Source organism: Hyperolius riggenbachi, chromosome 6, assembly GCF_040937935.1.
Source record: "Hyperolius riggenbachi isolate aHypRig1 chromosome 6, aHypRig1.pri, whole genome shotgun sequence".
In the NCBI taxonomy this organism is placed as follows: Eukaryota; Metazoa; Chordata; class Amphibia; order Anura; family Hyperoliidae; genus Hyperolius; species Hyperolius riggenbachi.
In genome coordinates this window covers 299,462,366-299,485,708 of record NC_090651.1, presented here as the reverse complement: position 1 = coordinate 299,485,708, position 23,343 = coordinate 299,462,366, and the positions used below count along the sequence as shown (strand labels likewise).

The following is a 23,343-nucleotide window of genomic DNA, read 5'->3' as shown; positions in this document are numbered from 1 at the left end:
ACTAGAGGCTCCCATGCCTGCACCTCGCTTGACACGGTGTAAAGGCTTGGCATTGCTAGTTTCAATGATGTTGGGATCATTTCCAGCATCAAGAAGAACATCATTTTCATCTGGAGGAGGAAGTCTTACTGTTTAATGAAAAAAATCATATGTAATGTCAGTTACAACGGGTGTGCTATGTTAAAAGGAGTTAAAGGAGTTAATGTCCAACTCCAGTCTTCAAGGGCCATATCCATGCCAGTGTTTAGAATGAACAGAGAAATGGAGAAATGTGTCCTAGTTGATGAATCACACCTCATTCAGTCTGGAGGTTGTAACTAGTACAGTGTAGGAGAAAAAGAAAAAAACCCGCAGGGGTACCAGGAGCCCTTATGGTGTATTATCTTCAGGTAAAAGAAATAAAATTAAGAGTAAATATACTCACAAGTGTAGGTTGCTATAAAGGCAACCACTTGTACAGGCGTGTAGGGAAATCCCGTCACCACTCGGTCTTTGTGATGGTCGGTCGCTGCTCCATAGGAAAAGGCTTCACTTCTAGTTAGTCGTGAAGAACCCCACTAATGGGGTGGTACAGGATCGTTTTTCAAAAGGGACAGGAGGCGCCCGTGTAGTGTATTCAGTGTTCCCTTTATATAAAGAGACTCCACTTGGTAAAGGGTTTAGAAGGTTTTATTTAGCACAATAGACAACGCGTTTCGTGGCCCAAACCGCTTCCTCAGGTCAAGTACAGGTGCTTAGGACGGAACCTGGAGAGCCTGAGCACCAAAAAGTTTTTGGGCGCTCAGGCTCTCCAGGCTCCGTCCTAAGCACCTGTACTTGACCTGAGGAAGCGGTTTGGGCCGCAGAACGCGTTGTCTATTGTGCTAAATAAAACCTTCTAAACCCTTTACCAAGTGGAGTCTCTTTATATAAAGGGAACACTGAATACACTACACGGGCGCCTCCTATCCTTTTCGAAAACCACCTTATTCAGGCCACTTTTCCACAGGCAGTTGATAGGCAGTGTAAAGCCTCTCAAACTCTCACAACTGCTTGCTGCTGCCTAGCAACTGCTCACTGCTGCCTGGTAACTGCTTGCTGAGCACACAGTTCAACTGCTCCTGCAGAAGAGGCCTTAGTACCATGAATTAAAACGTGTGAGGACCCTGGAAATTGGGGACTGGAGTTGGACATTCATACAATAAATGAAGCTAAAATATAAGTAAAAAGGTAATATGTTAGGGTCATGTAGAAAATATACAGTGGGTTGCAAAAGTATTCGGCCCCCTTGAAGTTTTCCACATTTTGTCACATTACTGCCACAAACATGCATCAATTTTATTGGAATTCCACGTGAAAGACCAAAACAAAGTGTTGTACACGAGAGAAGTGGAACGAAAATCATACATTATTCCAAACATTTTTTACACGTAAATAACTGCAAAGTGGTGTGTGCGTAATTTTTCGGCCCCTTGAGTCAATACTTTGTAGAACCACCTTTTGCTGCAATTACAGCTGCCAGTTTTTTAGGGTATGTCTATACCAGCTTTGCACATCTAGAGACTGAAATCCTTGCCCATTCTTCTTTGCAAAACAGCTCCAGCTCAGTCAGATTAGATGGACAGCGTTTGTGAACAGCAGTTTTCAGATCTTGCCACAGATTCTCGATTGGATTTAGATCTGGACTTTGACTGGGCCATTCTAACACATAGATATGTTTGGTTTTAAAACATTCCATTGTTGCCCTGGCTTTATGTTTAGGGTCGTTGTCCTGATGGAAGGTCAACATCCGCCCCAGTCTCAAGTCTTTTGCAGTCTCCAAGAGGTTTTCTTCCAAGTTTTCCCTGTATTTGGCTCCATCCATCTTCCCATCAACTCTGACCAGCTTCCCCGTCCCTGCTGAAGAGATGCACCCCCCGAGCATGATGCTGCCACCACCATATTTGACAGTGGGGATGGTGTGTTCAGAGTGATGTGCAGTGTTAGTTTTCCACCACACATAGCGTTTTGCATTTTGGCCAAAAAGTTCCATTTTGGTCTCATCTGACCAGAGCACCTTCTTCCACATGGTTGCTGTGTCCCCCACATGGCTTGTGGCAAACTGCAAACGGGACTTATTATGCTTTCTGTTAACAATGCCTTTCTTCTTGCCACTCTTCCATAAAGGCCAACTTTGTACAGTGCATGACTAATAGTTGTCCTATGGACAGAGTCTCCCACATGAGCTGTAGATTTCTGCAGCTCGTCCAGAGTCACCATGGGCCTCTTGACTGCATTTCTGATCAGCGCTTTCCTTTTTCGGCCTGTGAGTTTAGGTGGATGGCCTTGTCTTGGTAGGTTTACAGTTGTGCCATACTCCTTCCATTTCTGAATGATCGCTTGAACAGTGCTCCGTGGGATGTTCAAGGCTTTGGAAATCTTTTTGTAGCCTAAGCCTGCTTTAAATTTCTCAATAACTTGATCCCTGACCTGTCTGGTGTGTTCTTTGGACTTCACGGTGTTGTTGCTCCCAATATTCTCTTAGACAACCTCTGAGGCCGTCACAGAGCAGCTGTATTTGTACTGACATTAGATTACACACAGGTGCACTCTATTTAGTCATTAGCACTCATCAGGCAATGTCTATAGGAAACTGACTGCAATCAGATCAAAGGGGCCGAATAATTATGCACACATCACTTTGCAGTTATTTATTTGTAAAAAATGTTTGGAATCATGTGTTATTTTCGTTCCACTTCTCACGTGTACACCACTTTGTGTTGGTCTTTCATTGCGTTGGTCAATAAAATTGATTCATGTTTGTGGCAGTAATGTGACAAAATGTGGAAAACTTCAAGAGGGCCGATATACTTTTGCAACCCACTGTACATACCATATAGCACAGATGTAAAAATGTATGAGTTTTCTAGTTTTCTCCATGTATATCCCCTGCCGAGGAGCTGGCTAGACATTGGGTCACAACTAGGGACAGTCAATGAGATGCAAATAATTTTGAGTTGATGCAGGATTATGCAAATGTATGCACCTTGAAAATGGACCAATCAAATTTTACCTCAGCAGGATTTGATTGGTTCATGTTAAAACTGCATACATTTGCACACAAAATTTGTATAATGGTGCATCAACTCAAAATTATTTGCATCTCATTGACCCAGAGGCGGGACAAGGTCTTCCAGCACCCAAGGCTGAGACACCAAAGTGCGCCCCTCCATCCCTGCCACCCCAGCCGTCACACACTGATTGCTATTAGACTAAGAGGTGCCACAGGGCCCACAACCTCCCCAACACCTTAATATCTAGTTATCTGGCTTGCAGTCACTGCTATGTATCCCCTTTTCTTATTTCTTTCTGCTTCAAACACAATTAGGCATGGCAGCTGACTGAATTGTGCGCCCCCTCCTACACTGCGCCCTGAGGCTGGAGCCTCTCCAGCCTATGCCTCGGCCCGGCCCTGCATTGACCATTACTAGTTATATTACAAACATACCTGTGTAATAAAAGAGGTTGCTGTAGGAAAGGGCTTATAGGTTTTTTTTGGTGGAACGTATGGTGAGGAGTTTGGGAACAGACAATTCCAATTATTTTAGCTGGTAGCTGTTAAAGAGTTACTGTCAGGCATAAAATCAAAAATCAATTCTCTATTTTGGTGTGGTAAACAAATAATAAGGATGCTAACCAGGCAATCCCAAAGTTAAAAATCACTCTTATTTTTCTTCTCAATAGAATATAATTCACCAGGTCCAGGTCATTTACCAGTTGCAGTGTATGCTGTTTTTTTTTCTTCTTTACTTTCCTCCATTTTTCCCCTCAGACATAATTAATGCAGCCTGATTGGCTGAAGTTTATTTCACTCCCGTGTTTCCCTCCCTCTTACACTTCTGTTCCTCTCTGATTGGCCAATTTCTTCTGCTGAGAACCTAAGAAAGTGACTCAGCTGAAATCCGATCCATACAAATAACCAGGTCTGCAAAGTCACACAATGATTTGTGACGATGCACTTCTTACTGCAGAGCTGTGTGGGAGTGTCTGAAGACTGGAAGGAGGGCAGGCAATGCATACACAATCAAAAAGAGGAGAGGAAACAGAGTGAGTGCTCGTTCACACTGGAGGCATTTTTAGATTTTTTTTAAGTGCCTGCGATTTTTCAAAATCGCCCTGAAAGTGCTTACACCATGCTATCCTATGCGCTAGTTCAGATTAGGGCGATCTGTCCGCTTTCCGCTCAAAGAAGCACTGCATGGACCATTTTTGGGGTGATTTTGCTACAATGGAAGGTATAGGAAAAATGCTCACAAAATTGCTTTGTGCAGCGATTGCGTTCACGCTTTTTAAGAATAAACACATTGGGCCATATCCTATTCAAGGTGATAAGTAGCTTGCAGATGCGAGCTACTTATCACCTTGCCATCGCGCGAGGATTACCGGCAAATCCTATTGCCCATATCCTTCGCGCGATGGCCGATCGTTAGGGAGCATTACTCAGGCAAAAGCCTGAGCGATGCTCCCTTTTACCGAGCGATGGGGAGTGAGGTTTACGCTGTGGTGCTGTCCATCAGCACCACGGCCTCACTCCCCACACATGCGTACTCGCCCGCTGAACATCGCCGCTATCTTCCGCCGCAGCATCTGGGGGTCTCCTTTAATAAGGAGACCCCCGGAGCTCCCCATTGAGTCTCCACACAGCTTAGAAGCCCCCGCACAGCTCTGCAAAGGCTCCCCTGTCATTATACGTACCGCCGCTGATCACCCGACGCCTCTCGCCGCAAAATCCATCACGTAATTACAGTGTATCTAACACTGTAATTACTGTCCGCATAGAAGGAGCCCTGGCAAAGCATCTTTGAATCTGCAGCCGGGCTCCCCATTGGTCCGCTGTCTGAGCCATTTTATTGGTTCAGACAGCGGACCAATGGGGAGCCCGGCTGCAGATTCAAAGATGCTTTGCCCGGGCTCCTTCTATGTGGACAGTAATTACAGTGTTAGATACACTGTAATTACGTGATGGATTTTGCAGCGAGAGGCCTCAGGTGATCGGCGGCGGTACATATAATGACAGGGGAGCCTTTGCAGAGCTGCGCGGGGGCTTCTAAACTGTGCGGCGACCCGACGGGGAGCTCTGGGGGTCTCCTTATTAAAGAAGACCCCCAGATGCTGCGGCGACGACGTGCGTTAGCTGGTTTAGACCTGCTTTTTGCAGGTCTAATCTAACGCTCATGTCTGCCGGGAAGCATCGCTTCCCGGAGGCATGAACAGAATAATTGGATACCGTGTTAAGAACTCGCTGGGCGATTAGATCGCCCAAGCGAGTTCTTTTCCGCCTGGGGGGGTCTAAAATTTAGTAAGATTAGGCGATGCCCCCATTGCCTAAGTTAAGAACTCGCCAGTGCTTAGCGCTGGCGAGTTCAGCAATAGCATATGGCCCATTGTATTTATTCTTTTCCGGATCAAAGAGTTCACTTCCTGACTGACGTCAGGAAGTGAAAAAATGGAATTGCTCTGCAAAAACGACTACAAAAACGCTTACCAAAAACATCCAATGAACAGAAATCGCCAGGAAGGGAAAAAAAATTGCTTAAAAAAAAGTCCAATGCTAACACGATCGGAACGCAATGTGAACGAGGCCTAAGGGAGGAAATGACATCAGGATTGGCTTCAGACACAGGGATTCTAAAATAGAAACTGACAGAAACAGAATTATCTTTATTTACTGTATAAATCTCACTGAAATCAAAATGTGGACAGTGAGTGCAATACATATGTTATGTAAATAGAGCAAGTATTTATCTACTAATATATGTGGGGGCTCTTTTCTGACATAGTATGGCTAACAGCTCCTCTTTAAAGCCTAAGTCCAGGCAAAAACAAAACTTGAAATATAGTGCCGTTTTTATGCATTTGCAAACCAAGTTTATTGCTAGTTCCTTTCAGAAAGGGATATATGGTAATTTTAGTGTTTATATACGAGTACCACCGATTAGCATGAAAAAGGAGGCCTGAATAGCATAAAAATGACATGACAGGAGGTGTTAATGTGATAAGTTAGCTGGTTTTCCAGGAGAATATTCTGAACCCTAAATTATAACCCTCATAGCAACTAGTGATGATTGTAATGTGCTAAATACAATTATTCACGTAATTTTAATAGAAAAATTGCAATTGCAAAAAACGACATGAAATCCCTCTAGCAGGGCCATGCACATCTATCGGAATTTGCAGATGGTCTCCAATGTTTTGCTACATGCTGCCCCCCCCCCCCCCCCCACACACACACACACACACGCATTGATTTCAATAGGCTGCGTTTCTGTATATGAATTTGCATGCTAGGAAATGCTGTGAATCACCCCTGGTGGAAACGAGCCCTCATAGAGTTTTACAGCCCATTAAGGCCCTAAACAACAACTTACTCTTGCATTGTGCCGCTGGGTTACACTCAAGTTTGCCATTTGAACATTCACTGTAAGTTAAAAAGAAAAAGGTTTATTTAGACAAGTTTTATTTTGGTATTTTGGTGTTTTTAAGTTTACAGAACCAGTATGTGAGTTTATGTTTTAGTCAAAACTGTGTTTAATGAAATAATCAATAATACTACAGGGCTTACCCATAGCCATATTGCTCAGGTTGCAAAGTGCCATAGATTTCTCAGCAACAATGCAAGGCAAGTCACAAAGGGGCACATTCAGGAATTGTCAGTAAAAATGTTAGTCTACAGTTAGAGAGCTTTTTTAATATTTTATGGTCCACTATCTGGGAAACCATATTTTGTGGGAAATCTCTACACAGAAGATGTGCTGGTTTTTGCTAACATGTAGAAAATAACATGTGATTATGTGGTGGAAAGTAATTTCATGTGACTTTTTAGAGCTTATAACATTGGACTTCTATCTACTAAGGCTCTTCTGTTTATACCTAGTGGTGGGATAATGGTTTTCATATGAAGATTGTACAGATAAGATGGACAAAGCCTTCACACAAAACTGGAGCGTTTGCACTTAGGCATGGGGAAGGGTGCACTGATATTAGAGCTGGTGTACAGTGTACAGGCTGTTGTGGAGGGGAAGTGCTCCTTACCAATATGACGGCAGAAGGACTCTGAATTGATTTATAGTTTCATTAGTTATCACGGTGCAAATCAAAACCAATTTAATATATTTATGCTGTAATTAGGCTTATCTTTTAACAAGTCTTGGCTTAAACACAAGTATTTTATTAAAAGCAGTATGCTGCTTTACTTTGATTAGCAGATCTGGATACTTACCAAAGCTGGCAGTCTTCAGTTTGTAGTGTTTCCCCATGGTTGACACTTTTCCCATTGTAGTCGCAAGAGGCTGCAAAAACAAAAAACACACCGAAAATGTTATTACTTTTCTATTCTTTTTTTGGGACTGAGAACTCTTCTCTCTTTTTATTCTAGGGTTAAATCTAAAAGGAAAACAACAATTAAAGCACTGTATTATCAGAAGGCTATATATCTATTAAACTATAAATGAGTCCTTTACAAGATTTGTCAGTAGGAGATAACACAATTACCAATTTCCATTAAGCTCTCTTTGAACAAAGTCAGAAAACACCAAAGGTGGCCATACTTCAGGCGACTTGGCGGCCAATCAATCACCCATTTCGATTATTGTAGTCGGATGAAAATTGGTGCCGCCAAGAGCATACCTAATCGACGATTCAATCAATTTTGGTTCAAAATTGGTTGCATGTATCGATCGGACATGCTGCAAGATGTAGGGCCGACATGCTTAATCGAGTGCATGGCAGGAATGGCATGCGATATCGGGACGAGTGACAAATGCAAAGAAACCCCCGGTGCTGTCCCCCCTTAGTATGAAATGTGCCCTGTGCAGTATACTTATTGATGTCCGCCACTGACTCCATGGACATACAAGTGCCCAACATGGTTGCCGGCATATACGTGGGTACGTGTGTGACGCCAAAGTATATGCCGGTAACCACGTGGGGCACGTGTACGTGGACGGAGCACGGATCCAGCGGCAGACACCGATAGGTAATGTACACTACATGGGGCACATTTTATATTGGGGGAACCAAAGGCTGATTCCCAAAGGATTTCATGCTCAAATCGATCTGGAATCAGCTTGCAGTGTATGGGCAGGCAACAAATCTCTCTCTGATCTGTCTCTTGGTCGATCTGCCCATACATTGTCCGATGTATGGGCACCTTCCCAGCTGATCTTTGGTGAGTTCACTGTAAAAGTAGGAAAAATGAAAGAAACAGCAGCAATGATAGAGCAAACATCCTGCCCTGCCTTCATGCACTTCACAATGGATTGCTGTCATTATTTATAGCCAGGCACTGAGAAATAATGAGCATTCAAGGTTATGTAAAGGTCTGTGAGCATTCAATACCAGCAAAGCTAATCCTTCTTGAAAAATGGTCAACCAGCAGATTTCTAAAGCTTTAGGTAAGGTGCCTGTAATTTGTCTTTGCTTTTGACTTTGCTTCTTTTTTTTCCTACAGACAAAGGGAAGGGCAAAACCACAGACATAGTTTCTGTTGGAATTGTTTACTTAAAGTATATCTCTGTTCACAGAAATTCTGCAATTTTTTTTATTATCTGTGGAAATTCTGTTGCATGTCCATTTCTGATGTATGAATGTCCATTTTCTGCCATCCTAACTCTGATGTCAGACAAATGCAGACAAATTCATTTTTAATCTTTTCCTTTGGTGATTTTTGTTGCCTAAAAGTTATCTTTACTGCTCTCTATCCCCATCATCACCTATGTTTGTAAATCCTCAGTGTCTGTTTGTATGCAATTAACTCTTTGATGAGAATTGAGTACACAGAAAAAAAAAAGATTGTGAAGACGAAGAAGAGGAGAGCATGGAGCATTGGAGCAAGTTAACACTTCTTGGATAAGTTCCCCTGAGTTTTGGTGAGTATACAAAATCAGGATTTTAAGTGACAAATCATGTTATTTAAAACTCTGCATTGGCTATCATTCATAAAACATTCCCGCATGCGGAAATGCTTAAAACAGCTGCCTTTACCGAGCACTGAGCAAGTTGTGTATTCATAAAGGCTGTTTCCGCATGCGAAGCTGGCATTCCCTAGCAGAGCGATAAATTACCGCATTGTGCGGTGATTCTCTAGAGTTATCTGGAAAAAGTAACAAAATGTCAATTCATAAAATATTAGCGCAAGATGTATGCGGACGGGGATTACCGCTCCCTCGGCAGTAACGATAAGCTGACGGAGTACATGTAAGTGAATGGGACAGACCTTCCAAGCAGCAGCAGAGACAGCAGCGCACGGAGGGACTCTCTGTTTCCGCATGCCTACAGCCAGCCTACCGCCAGCCTGTTCCAGAAAAAACTCTGCACTTGTACCGCAACAGGCAACACTTTTATGAATGACCACCCAGAAGTGTAAAATACCGACAGCGGTGTTTTCCCACGCGAACTTTTGTTACCGACAACACTTTCATGAATGATAGCCATTATCACGAGCAGGGGGTGGGAAACAGAGGTAAATACATAACTGCAATACAGTCCATACTTACATGTGACCATGTACATTAAGGCCTCTTTTCCACAGCAGCTGAACTGCTTGCTAGGAAATCACATAGAGCCGAATGGTAGCGTTTGGTAACACCGCACATGTCCCATTTGACACTCTGTGGCGTTAATCTGTGGCCAAAATCTGTCTCGTGTCACATCTGAGGACGGCAACCACTGTGTTCAGATGCAACTCCATAGTAGGGCCACCTGTCTACCACATGTGCCAAGCAAGCACCTAATTGGGGAACAGTGAATTCACCACCTTCAGCTGCCAATGGAAAAGAGGCCTAAAGCAGCCCTGGAAAATACCAAATTAATATAAAAAAAGAATATAATGAGTAGTTACCCAAGTGTGAAATTAGTTGAGGTTTTAAGCAACCCTATTGGTCAGTGAAGCTATCTATCACATTAAAACATACATAAGGAAGTCCAGGGAGGGACTTCCTGTTGAAAATGGAGATTATCAAACTGAAAAATGCTATTTCAATTCTTATGACAGTGAAATGTAAATGTCTATAATTGGGTTACTACTGCAATATTTCTGTTTTTGCATATACCCTCATGAATACTTTTCATTTAAAAAATAATACATAATAAATAAAATAACTGTATTCATTTATCATGTATTTTCTGTACCTCCACTTATTAACTGTTTATAACATCTGTACAGTGAAAATGTGGGTTCTGCCTGGTCTCAGGTGTTAAAGAGCCAAATTTTTAATGTACTTATATTAAAGTGTTGTTAAGATGTTTTAAAATGAGGTTATAAAGATTTCTTGCACAGCTAAGTTAAGCCCATTTTCAAGATACTGACATGTCACTGCCATTGTTTACACAAAGAAATGACTCATCAATAGTCCTGTGCTCAATACTTAGAGTGCATTGAAGAACTGATAAGACCTTCACAAAGGTGAGCAGTGTAGGCAGAGTATTTCTAAGAGGGATGGGGAAGAAACATGATAACAACAAGAGTTTTAAAGCAGGAATCTGCACACAGTGTATCTAGTTGACCATAAACATAAGCAAGTGACAGCTTATTCTGTACATACTGAAGATGACAAGATATTTTAAATACACATCATGGCAAATTTCACTTTTGTTATAAAATTGCAACAATTGTTAATCAGTGCTGCGTTAGGCCCCCTTCATGCTTGACAGAATTGCATTTTTCTGAATTTCTGCACATCCAATGCAAGTCAATAGTATCACAGGTGTGCAATTTAACCACTTCCATACCATGAAATTGTGTGCTGATCTGTGCTGCGTGGGCTCTCCAGCCCACAGCACAGATCAGCTAGCAGCCAGGGCGATCAGACTTCCCCCCTTTTTTCCCCACTAGGGGGATGTCCTGCTGGGGGGGTCTGATCGCCGCCGGCTGCTTGCGCTTGCGGGGGGGGCTCTTCAAAGCCCCCCTCCGCAGCGCTTCCTGGCCTCCTTCCCCTTCCCTCCCTCTCCCTCCCCCTGTGAGCGGCGCAGGATGGATTTCCGTCCTGCGCCTGATGGGATAGGCTTTAGCCTATCAGATGCCGGCGATCCCCGGCCAATCAGAGGCCGGGGATCGCCGATCTCCTCTACGGCGCTCCTCTACGGCGCTGCTGCGCAGCAGCGCTGTATACATGTAAACACCGGGGAAGATCTTCCCCGTGTGTTTACATTTACCCTGCGAACCGCCGATCGGCTCGCAGGGTGTTCACGGAGACACCCTCCGTGAACTGACATGGAACGGCCGCTCATACGAGCGGCCGTTTCCATGGTATACACTTCAGGATTCAGGGGCGTATATATATATACGCACCGAGAATCCGGAAGTGGTTAATGTGAATTTTCGCATCCAAATTTTCTGCTTCTTCAAGCTCCTCCCCCTGGGCCGCCGCTACAGGACTATACCATGCAAAACCACCAGACGGAAGAACACCTTCTTTCCCCAAGCGGTTCGGCTGCTTAACTCCAACCTTCCCCAGGCGGGCCTGCCTACTGGCAGACCCTAGCGGGAACTCTCAAGCAGTTCTCGCCGCTACCCGCCCTCGTTCTCACTGCACGGGGTCTGTACTGGGGCCACCACCACCATCATTATTATGACTATTAGTACTAGTGGACTGCTCCTGCATGGCAGGAATTTAAATACTACCTGACGACCCAGTTTCTGTATGTATACCACTACCCAGTTTCTGTAGTTAGTGTATTTGGGAGAAGCAAAACATACAAAAAAAAAAACATACAAAAAAATCCCTGCAGGTGCACCACAAACACCAAGCTCAAAGTCTAAATAATTAATCAGGGATATACCAAAGACACGGAAGATCAAGAATTGAAAAATACTTTTTCTTTTTTATTTGCAAAAAGGTGCAGAAATATGTACACAAAATCTTTAATCACGTAAAAAGTGCTTATAATTGATTGAAAAAAAGGCAACAACATCGATTTGTTTCGGGTTAGTAACCTTTCTTCAGGCCTTTAAATATAGTGAACATCTGCACAGTTGGAATACAAGGTAGAAACTCATCTGGTCAAATATAAAGCCAGGGCAGACCACCACAAGATCAAACAAAGAGCCGCATGGAGACCGGACATCCAAACAGGGTTTGGTCACGTACAGCATTACTGCAGTTTTTTAAATTGTCCGTGTTGTGTGTCTTGTTCTATACTATGTTATGCCATGTGTACCACAAATAATTCCGAATATAGCGCTGCTGTATTTGGCGAAATAAATCTGATTCTGATTCTGATTCTGATTCTGACACTTTAGGGTGTGAAGGCACCCTAAAGTGTTTATTTTTTCACAATTTAATGTTATTACTATTATCTTTCTATTTTAATTTGCAATTGTAGCCAGCTAAAAACAGCAAATACATACTAGATACAAATTAATAAATAAAACAAAAAATAGAAAACATTGAATATTTAAAAAATGCATATAAAAAGATTCTGGAAAAATAAAATGTATTTCCACTACTTGCCCGTGATGTATTTCCTATGTGTAACTCTACCACATTCAGAATTTATTGATTGCTCTCTTCATTAAGAATACCCAAGCAGCTCGAGGTGACCCAAAACCACTAGGAAACTATAGGGGACCAAAGGAGACTGAAAAGCCCTCCTACTAAAAAGCAATGCTTAGTGTGATTTACCTTCTTAAAACAGAAGGTATTTGCGATAATTCAGATTTAAGTGGGTAACTGTGGTTACCCACAATGCATCACTGCTGAATATGCAAATGATCTCTTTATGCCCGTGAAGCTAGGCTTACATCCAGAACCGTGGGTGTATGCAAGCTTATAGCTTTACATTTTAAAGAGCCCCATGCTGGGTTGATATGGCTCTGTAAAATGTAAAGCTGTGGGCTTGCTATACACCTGCGGCTTCAGGGGTATTTGCATATTTCTGAAGTGGTGCATTTTGGGCAACCACAGTTACACACTTAAATCTGAATTATTGCAAATACCTTATTTTTTAAGAAGGCAAACCACACTAAGCATCTCTTTATTTAAAGCACTGAGCACTGTCTATAAGTTGCACTTTGAGATGTCAAGAGAATTGAAACCATATTGAAAGCAAAGCAGAGAATATAAGAAATATTGAGTTAAGTGCTTTCTGTGGAAATTTTGAGTATAAAGTTAAGAGTGATATTTGCCTTAGACTTTTAATGGTTGACAGGAACCCCCACCCTTCACCCAGTTTTTTATAGAGAAAACTCCCTGAGTTTTTATATGGAATGCGTCTCAATATACGAGATTACTGTTTGTAGCAACATGGCAAACACTGCACCTTGTGTTGTCAGTGAGAAAATCTCACTGATCTACTATTGTGTCATGTCACACCATTCTTTTACTTGAGTGGAGAACATGCAAAAAGGTGTCTCAAAAATTATTCTCTCAGTTCTGTTCATGAAACAGGTCTTGAGCTGCAACAATCATCCTTATTCTGTTGGGCACCTGCAACTCTGGGATTCCTCACTCAGAGCTCCACAATAATAACTTTAATTCACACCTATGAAAAGATTATGGTTATCAAAAGAAAAAGTCATCAAATGGTAGCAGAAAATAGGGCACCGGCAGCTAGTGGACGAAAAGCAAAAAGCAGAAAAAAGGGTGCAGGATAAATATCATTTGCAGCATTAAAACATTAAAGTTTTTGAAATATGTTAACATTTTAGAAACTTGCAACTTTATAGTTTTTGTCATATTATTTTGTTTGTATGTACAGACTTTATGTTATCAAATATATTATTGTTTCTCTGTGTGTAAGGGTGTTTGTGCAAGGGGAGTGGTTAGGGTTAGGCACCACTGGGGGGGGGGGGGGTAGTTAGGGTTAGTCACCACCCACGGGAGGTTAGGGTTAGGCAATGCCAGGGGGTGGCTAGGGTTAGGCACCACCATGGGAGGTGGTTAGTGTTAGGCACCACTGGGGGGATAGGCACCACCGGGGGGGTCGTTAGAGCTAGGCACCACCAGGGGTGGGTGGTTAGGGTTAGGCACCACAAGGGAAGTAGTGAGGTTTAGACACCACCAGGGGAGGGTTCTGTGTGAGAGTAGGGTTAGATTAAGCTGTATTGTTGAATTATGTAATGATTTTTAAAGTTAATATATTTTTGTTTTCATCTCCCCTCTGTTTTAAAATGGTATTTATCATTAATGAATTTTAACGTTGTTTATCGGTATTGAGATTTCATTATCCAGCCATGCCAATTTGTTATTTTGCCGGGCCCTTTTTTCCTGGTGCCCTTTTTCATGCACCCCACCAAATTATCTGACTGCCAGCTGTGACTTAGCCTCCTCTGCACCTTTCAGAATTAGGAGAGCCAGAATTGCTTTATTTTAACTCTAAATAGGTGTGTGTGTTTTTTTGGGTGAGTGGAAATGAATGGAATGGGGGAACAGAAAGTCGGTCATGTGAAATTTTGAACTACAGCAGCCTTTATCAGCTTCTATGCACTTTCATTACTATTTTCACAAAACAACCTCCTCCTATGGGAGTGCCCCCTGCAAATTCAAATTCATCTCATTTCAATTGGGAGGAAAGGGTGGGGCCGCACAGGACATGGCCATGCCAGTTCTCCACCCACATGTCTATAAGCTAGCCCCAGCTCTAATGCAGAGCTGCTGAATGCTCACAAAGCAAGATGGGAGTGTGACTATACCAAGACGTACAGAAGGAGGATACGGTTTCCTGGAGAAGACCTCTACAGCCTCTGTTATCACAATGAGCACTCTGGGGAAGATGCTAAGGCCTGAGTAGTGTGGCTCAGGTCATATATGATTGATCCTCAAGTGACTCTTAGAGCACATTATAGAGTGAGACATTTAGTTTGATATTTTTGTAGCTCTCGTGAATCCTCTAAGGCAAAACAAGTCATTTTGGCGTTAATGCTCAGTGCTGAGTGCTGAAGCTCGGTGCCGTCATAGCACTAGTGCTATGCTGCATGCCCCACGCAAGACTAATTCGGGTATCCAGCGATTGCCAGACCCTGAATTACATCTCTCTCCAAGTTGATACAATTTGGAGGGGGAATATAATTCAACGGCATTTGAGGGGCAGCAAGGTGAGCCATCATTTGGCTCACCCTGCGCTCAGCTCACCGGCGGCAGAATAATATGCACGCCTTTTAGGTGTCTGTAGATATCGAAGGGCATGTAACAGTTCAGATAATAATTTAGGTTTATGTACATTTATGCCTATGGAGAGGGGAGGAGGAAGATGCATGGAGTGAGAAGTACCTCATATCGTCAGGGTGAGCAGAAACAATTCAGGCCAGTTAACTAGCCTATCAATTACTTCTTGCAGTTGTAATTGTCAGGTGGTCATTAGCTGCACTCACAGATACTAAAGCTGGCCATACTCTATTCAATTATCACTCATTTTTTTGTTTTTGATTACAATCAATGTTACAGTCAATATTTTGATCAATTATTTTACGACCAGCTAAAAAACAACATTGCAAATTTATCTTTCGATCAATTTTATCCCTCAATATTGATCACAAAACCAAGTGATAATTGAATTGAGTATGGCTAGCTTAGCCCTACAGGAAAAATCAATTTAGGCTGGTCATCCACATTTTAAAAGACAACTGTAGTGAGGCTGCCATATTTATTTCCTTTTTTCTGCTTATCTATTCATCTGCAGTAGTGTCTGAATCACACCAGAAACAAGCATGCAGCTAATCCAGTCGGATCTGCCAATAATGTCAGAAAAAACCTGATATGCTGTATGCTTGTTCAGGGTTTATGGTTAAAAGTATTAGAGGCAAAGGATCAGCAAATCTGGTATTGTTTAAAAGGAAATAAATATGACAGTCTCCATATCCCTCTCCTTACAGTTGTCTTTTAACTTTTCTGTTCTCTTTTCGGCTGATTTGATCACTTTGGAAAAGTTATGCTAAATATATTGTACATTTGTCTTCTTAAAACAGAAGGCGTTTGCAATTTTTCAGATTAACGTGAGCAAGAACAATCTCCTATGATGCACCACCGCTAAAATCATCCCTTTTCTCTGAAAGCCAGTCACACATCCAGAACCACTGTTCAAAAACACAAAGGGATGATTTGCATACTCAGCAATTATGCATTATGGTAAATCATTCATGCTCAAATAAAGCTGAATAATTGCAAACACCTTCTGTTTTAAGAATGCAAATTCATATTCAGCATAGGTTTTTCAATAAGAGGGCTTTTTGGTCCCGTTGAGCACCTTATGATAGCTTAATGGTTTTGAGTCACCATGAGCTGTCTGGGTATTCTATAAAGTTATGTAAAGTTATTAAGCCACTTTGTATACTGATCTACAGATCTACAGCTGGTAGCGATTACTGAATTCTTGGCTCACAATCTTTTACATAAAAGTTCCTTCTGTGCCAGCATGTGTTCTCACAGTCTACAATATGTCATCATCATAAAGGAAGTAAACGTTAAGTGGCAGCCAAAGACAGTAAAAGTGAACTTCACACATAGACGGTGGATAGTGATGGTCATGTCTAGGATAACCCAGGGAGAAGCATGCGGTTTCCTGTGATCACATCCTGCTTAAGCATTAGCACATGATCATGACTAGCAAATCAGAGACTTACATATCTACCACCTGACCAAACTGAACACATGCTTCTCCATGAGTTCTCCTAGACATGACCATCACTGCAATTGAGGAATGTAATATAAATACAGGATTTTCAGATGAACTAGGTTTCTCTAAACTTCTTTCATATAATTGCATGCAAGCATGGATCTTAAAAAACTAAATTCAAATGGATTATTTTTATGACAGACTCTCGTGGCGCAGCAATAGGGGCTGCAGAGTTTGCAACCACACCAGGGCCCTGGATCTGAGGGACCCACACGAGACCTGAAGGTGCTACAATAGCTCTTTATTGGTGCTGCAGTTGTAATTATTTCCTCTATTTAAAAGGCAAAAACGTTATTGTAGATGAAGTTTACATAGTTCACCGGGGGTTAAGGTTAGAAGCCCACACGCGGAGGCAGTTTTTTCATGAACCCCTTCTGGAGGTAGAAGGGATTTCGTAATGACAGATAGCAGATAGTGGTAGTAAAAAAAAAATGCATATGTCGCCTTATCAGACCTTGCATAGTGCTAGGACAGTGCAGTGGTGTCGAGTGACGGGTTCTTCTATTCAGTGTGTCAGAGGCTTCTGACTCCTGAAGGGGTTCATGAAAAAACTAAAACTTTGATAGTGTTCCTTTAAGGTTTAGCACACACCAGTGGGGGTTAAGGATAGGCAAAGGGGAGGGGTTAAGGTTAGGCACCACAGAGGCTGTTCTGTGTGAGAGTAAGGGGATGTTAGTTTATAATTGAACAATATTTTACCATATGAATGAAGTAGTAAAACAGGCGCTTTTATCAAATGTACGCTATGTCCCTTTTATTTTATCATGACAAGGTCTGTATATTGCTCCAACCTGCATGATATATTTTAACAAAAGACATAGGCATGTTGAGATGGTCTGGATTGGCAAATTCCAAATGTTACAAAATTCTGAAATTTTGTAGGGAATTCCAAATGAATTGTGAATTTTACAGATTCCAAATTTGCATTGTAAAATCATGGATTTGTAATCCATCTCAAGTCCCTTGAGCATGCTCAGCTCAGTAGACATTTTTTCTCTATTTATGCAAAAAAAAAAAAAAAAAAATGTGTGCATTACTCAAATGTAATTTCCCATAACTTACAGAATTTATTCATAGAAATTCTTTGAATTCCAACTTGAAATTATAGTATTATGGTGGCCATACATTTTTCATTTTTTTTCGATTAGATAATTTAGTTTGATTATTCCATTAGATCGGATATAAAGATTTTCCAGCATGTCCAATCAGATTTTTCTTGAAAAAAACGGGATAATCGTTAAAATTTCTTGATTGAAAAAAAAATATTGTCAACTTTCATTCAATTCGATCATTTAGATCGAATAAACGGGAAAATTGAACAGTTTTATTGTATCGTGTATGGGCACTATTAGGTTTTTGTGCTCCACTGCAGCCGCTTTGCGTATTCAGATGTGGGTAGAGATGTGGGCCCCCTTAGCTAAAGTATACCGAGAGAGGGGTGAACAGATACTGGCCAGAATGCTTACTAAGGGTTGGCGTTACAGATACTGGACACACTGCTCACTAAGGGGTGGGGTTATAGATACTGGTCACAGTGCTCACTATGGGTTGGAGTTACAGATACTGGTCACACTGCTCACTAAGGGGTGTGGTTAGAGATACTGGTCACACTGCTCACTAAGGGGTGTGGTTAGAGATACTGGTCACAGTGCTCACTAAGGGGTGGGATTAAAGATACTGGTCACACTGCTCACTTAGGGGTGCGGTTACAGATAGTGGCCACACAAAACTTGGGCAAACTGCTTACTAAGGGGGGTGCCAATAGGAATGGGGGGTGGAGAGTGTATAATTGTTGTATCTGGGAACCTAGGAGGGTTTATTCCAGCTTAACTGGATAACATATTGGAGTCAGCTTTAATCCCATAACTGAGATGTTATCACAATTGCATGGCAGAGGGTGACTAATTTATTACAACTAGTAGAAAGACTACAGTTAGAATGAAACAATATGAGTGAAACAGAATCCCTACATTGACTAACCAGTATAAGTTTACTAGTTTTATTGGGCACTTTTCTGTAGTTTTCTTGGCAGGAAATATCTGTACCAAATACCTTTCCATCAGAGTCCAAGCAGCAAAGTCATAATTGAATCTCCAAAAATTATTTAACTGTAGAATACACTATTAAAAATGAAAAAAAAAATCTGGAATGGTGAATTAGGGCTTTACCGTACACAAGATGAAATGTGACCTTTATACTTTTAAAGACAATCAGGTCCAAATATGCTTTTGTAATAACCTGAATTTCTATTCTGAAACTGATTGAAGAGGGGTTTTGTATCTATTTTAGTCCTATTATTTGATGGTATTGTTTTTCTGTTTTTAGATTTCAGGTCCCTGAACAATCCCAATGCGGTTCTTAATTGTACTTTCTGATATCAGTGATATTTCAATTTTCCTTCTCTTCACAGCTGTTAGTTAAGAAAGCCTTCAGTTTGTTTCCTGTCTATTGTTTCCTGTCTATTTATGTGCGGATAACAACCTCAGGCAACTGATTAAGACACCTCTCAACATAACATTCAGTGATTAGCGTTTTGAGACTCTGGCCTCGATTCATCATTGTCTTTACGATAGCTTTTTCCAGTTCGTTAGATTACCGAATTCAAAGTTTATCGATTTCTAGTTGTATTCATCAAGGTTTTTCCGCATTCGGTGTGAATTCGATAACAATGCGGTAACCATTCGGTAACGTGTCGATATTTCCATTTTACAGTGGTAATCTAACACAAGGCCATAAGATTCCCGTAGAATTGTGGGTAAAAAGGCAGTCCTTTGAACACCACATAGCAACATTCTGAATAGGGCTTAACACCTGGACCAGGATTCTGGAAGTAGTTTGGGACAATCCCACAATTTTGCCAGCTGCATCTTGATAGGAGCCTTTTCTGAAAAAAATGTAGTGCAGCTATCAATTTAGTTAACCCTGGCACTGCCTGTGTTCTCTTACAAGATGATTCAAGAGAAATGCAGATGTCCTGGTATAGCAAATGAATCCATTCTCTTGCAAATTGATGAAGTTCTAGACCTTATTCTTGCCCTTCTGCACCTTTGAATCACTTTCAGCTGATACCTAACCACTTCAAATGGCTCCATCTTCTCTGTCAGCAATGATCTGACAGGAATAACGACAGAGCAGTGAAGAAGATAACTAATCCTAAAGGTAACGCTAAACCACGGCCACTTTCATTTTCATGTATTGCACTTTCTTCCATTTTACCGCATCATTACCGAATGATTACCGAATGCTCGCTAACAGCTGTAGATAATCCTAAAATCAACTTATCGAGTTCAGTATTTTACCGAGCTGTCAGTAATTGATTTGATAAGTCTTGATGAATTGAGGCCTCTGTCCCTTAAAGAGGCAAGAAAATTAGCTTCTTACCCTCTATCCTTCTTTTATGGTGGCCACCGAATCCCAGATGATGTATGGTGGTGGGTGAGGGAGTCATGGTGGCCACATTTGTTATATGACATCCTAAGCAGAAGGGCCTCCTGGTTATGGTGGTAACCATTGGAAAAGGCGGTGTAAATGTTTTGAGGCCCCATTAAAGGTTTTCTGGGGCCCCATGATTTTTGGTTACGCACCTGCAATTTTTTTTAGAATAAATTCAGGCAAAAACTCTCACTGCTCTTAAAGTAATCCTCACCATGGCTAGAAATGGTGCAAACACTTGCCATCTAACAGGAGGCAATTATTTTAAAAAAATCCAGTCCAGGTTTACTGAATCACTTATGTTCTCCAATATTATCCAGCATTTGCTCTCAAATGAACGCCACCGTAAGAAGCTGGAGATCCAGTAACACCTGCTTTCTGTAGACGAGAAGCCATCTGTGCAGTTTATTGTTTGACAAACTGGTAAAACGCGTGAGAACTGCGTGCGCAGATCTAGTATAAAGAAGGATAGTTTTATGGCGAACTGCATAACAGCTGACCATAAAAAAGTTCAGTCTTCAAACTCTGTGCTAGAAAATTATCCTAAAGCTGTCAGTCTTGTCTCCCAAACCACATTGCTAAATGTAATGTTACTCTTTTCCAAACAACACCTTGTTATAGTCTGCTCTTTAATTCAAACTAAAGGAAGGACAGGCAGCCCCGTGAGCACCCACCTGCTATGATAATAAATATTTATTTTAAGCCACAAGTATGCTATTTGTCATTTAGCTCCTAAGTTAACACATTTACCATTAATTAATTTTTTGCAAATTATTTTTTTACCTAGTTGTCATGCCATGATTTTACAACGGTGGTCTCACAGACTACAAAAGTAAATTAATGTATGTATCTTAGACCAATAGTTCTCACCTTTAACATATATACCACCATATATACCCCCAAAACAACTGGTGCTTAATAAATACCCCCTTGGTGGGGGCCTCAAACACATTTATTTAGCAGTACCTCCGAAATGGACATAAACTGATACTTAAACATTTTTGTATGCTTTAAAATCATTACAAGCTGCTTAATTATGTTTGGAAAAAAATAGCATTTTTTATAGCTCAAAAACTTGTTAGGCTTAAATGACTAAAAAGTACAGATGCCCACTGAACTGGTCTCCCTCGGATAAACATGGCATTTAGGACCTGATGAACAAACTTTTGATGACATTTTATCAGTACTAATGCCGGGCAGTAGTGTGCATTATGCAGTTAGCGCAACTTATGTTACCTGGCTAGTTGCTATGATAACATGCGGTTTGTCACTTGCACAAGTTACCATTAAGTTAGTGCATCAGGCTCTTAGTTACTGAATCAGGCTTAACTCCTAGGTTTAGCTTCACGGATGGGGAAAACCTGAATACAGTACTCACTAAACTCACCAGGAGTACAGGCGTTGAGTTGACATGCAGAATTATTCTACAATGCAACTGAGCACTGTGAACTAGCCCTTAGTGTTATTTGCAGTTTAAGTTTGCCTTTTAATAACTGAGATAAAGTTTGGTTTATGTAAACTGTGATTATTTGCACTTTGTACATATTGCCCGAGAATAGTGTTCACTCATTCTATCCTGGAATGCAGTAATTCATACTGTGTCACAGATCACATTTACTTCCTTGACTGTTGGGAATGTGGCTATCTGCAATACAAGAACTCTGTAATTAATATATTTTATCTGAATTCATTATTTAATCTCAGTGAGAAAATTACCTTTCATAAAACCTGTCTGTGTTGCCTTGAGCCACTAATTTCTGCTTGCATGCAGACTTAATGTTAATTTTATTCAGCTTGACATTTGGCCAATCCAATGCATTTCCTGTTCATTTGGATTGGCCCAATTACAAGTTGGGAAAGGGAAAAGAAATCTGCAGTGAGAATCTAGCAGTTTCCTAGAGCATTGAGCTGGAGTCCAACATTGCTTGATACCTGTTTTGATAAATTAATGTTCATAATGAAACTCATTAGGGATCACCAAATTATATTTGTGCATTGGAAATGTATAAATCACCAGCTGTGTGCCGTTATTCTCTTGCTCCTCCACCCTTCCCATTAAACACATGTTCATGCTCACATGTTTATGACAAAACCAGCAGCCAGAACCATCAGAAGGACAATCAGTTTGTGTCTTCACATCCAGCTTTTGGTTGCCATAACTAAGCTAGAGTCTACTATTTTGTAGTACTGATACTGTAATTAAGTACACTGTGTAGGTCGTAGAGTACAGTTGCTATGTTCTAGTCTACCATCCAATCAAATAAGTGTTACCTTTTCAAATATATTTTTAATATAACCAATTATTAGAATGAATCTTAATGTACCACTGAAGAAGGTCCACCATGTGTGAAATATAACCAATTATAAGAATAAATCTTTATGTTCCACTAGAGAAGAGCCACCATACATGGTGTGTGATATATAACCAATTATTAGATTGAATCTCAATGTACCACTGAAGAGGGTCCACCATACATGGTGTGTGAAACAAAACCAATCATTAGAATGAATTGTAGTGTTTGTTTTTTCTTTTTATATGTATTGTACAGGAAAGATGAGAGATATTGTTAAGTCAGTTAATTAATCATTTTCCCTTGTAAAATTTGCCTATGGAAACGACACATTCTTAAAGAAGTAAATGATTACGACTTTGTCTGTTCCACCAAACTTAGCCAAAAAGTAAGCTAAATATGGAAAAGGTGAATTATATCTACCTTCGTTTGTAGTCGATGCTGAGTTGATCAGGCAGACAGCCGAGATGACCAGGAAAGGGAGGACACCCATGGTGTCAGCTCCAAGGTAGGCTTCAAGCTTAAGCTTAGGCAGCAACCACCAGTTCTGTAGCTTCCACTGCAGGTTACAGTATTGTCATTACTGTCACCACACCAACAGTCTTCAGTTGTTGTGAAACCTGGAGGAAAGTGGGGGCTGTGAAGCTGTCACTTCTTTTTATAAGCTGGACTATTGGAATGGGGGAGGAGGAATTTGACAGGTAAGACAGGTTCCTCTACCATGACAATGACAGCTCTTAGCATTGCAGAGACAAAGCGAAGTATGCTTGTGTAAATGTTCCACTCATAAAATACTTTTCATATTTTTTTTTCTCTTTTCTTATAATTTTAGTCTTTGTTTTCTTTCTTTTTTTTTTCTTCTTCACAGGTTTAACTGTCTAAATGTAAGCCTATTACTGTGGGTGTGGAAACACATCAGCAGGAGATCAGAAAGTGCCAGGGCATACAGTACATGTTTCAGTGCCTGCCCTCCAAATCATTATTACTTTACAAA

General features: G+C 41.1%; 1 protein-coding gene across 1 annotated transcript in view; it reads right to left on the bottom strand.

Annotated features, from left to right (window-relative positions):
- Window positions 1–22,954, bottom strand: part of LOC137522175 (otogelin-like) — a 245,595-nt gene extending 222,641 nt beyond the window's left edge. Inside the window, exons 1-4 of the mRNA XM_068242207.1 lie at window positions 22,773–22,954; window positions 7,238–7,307; window positions 6,387–6,436; window positions 3–128 (exon numbers count right to left, since the gene is read on the bottom strand). Coding sequence (XP_068098308.1) covers window positions 3–128; window positions 6,387–6,436; window positions 7,238–7,307; window positions 22,773–22,842 — 316 coding nt within the window. The 5' untranslated portion in view covers window positions 22,843–22,954. The remainder of the gene's footprint in view (window positions 1–2; window positions 129–6,386; window positions 6,437–7,237; window positions 7,308–22,772) is intronic.
- Window positions 22,955–23,343: the final 389 nt, after the last annotated feature.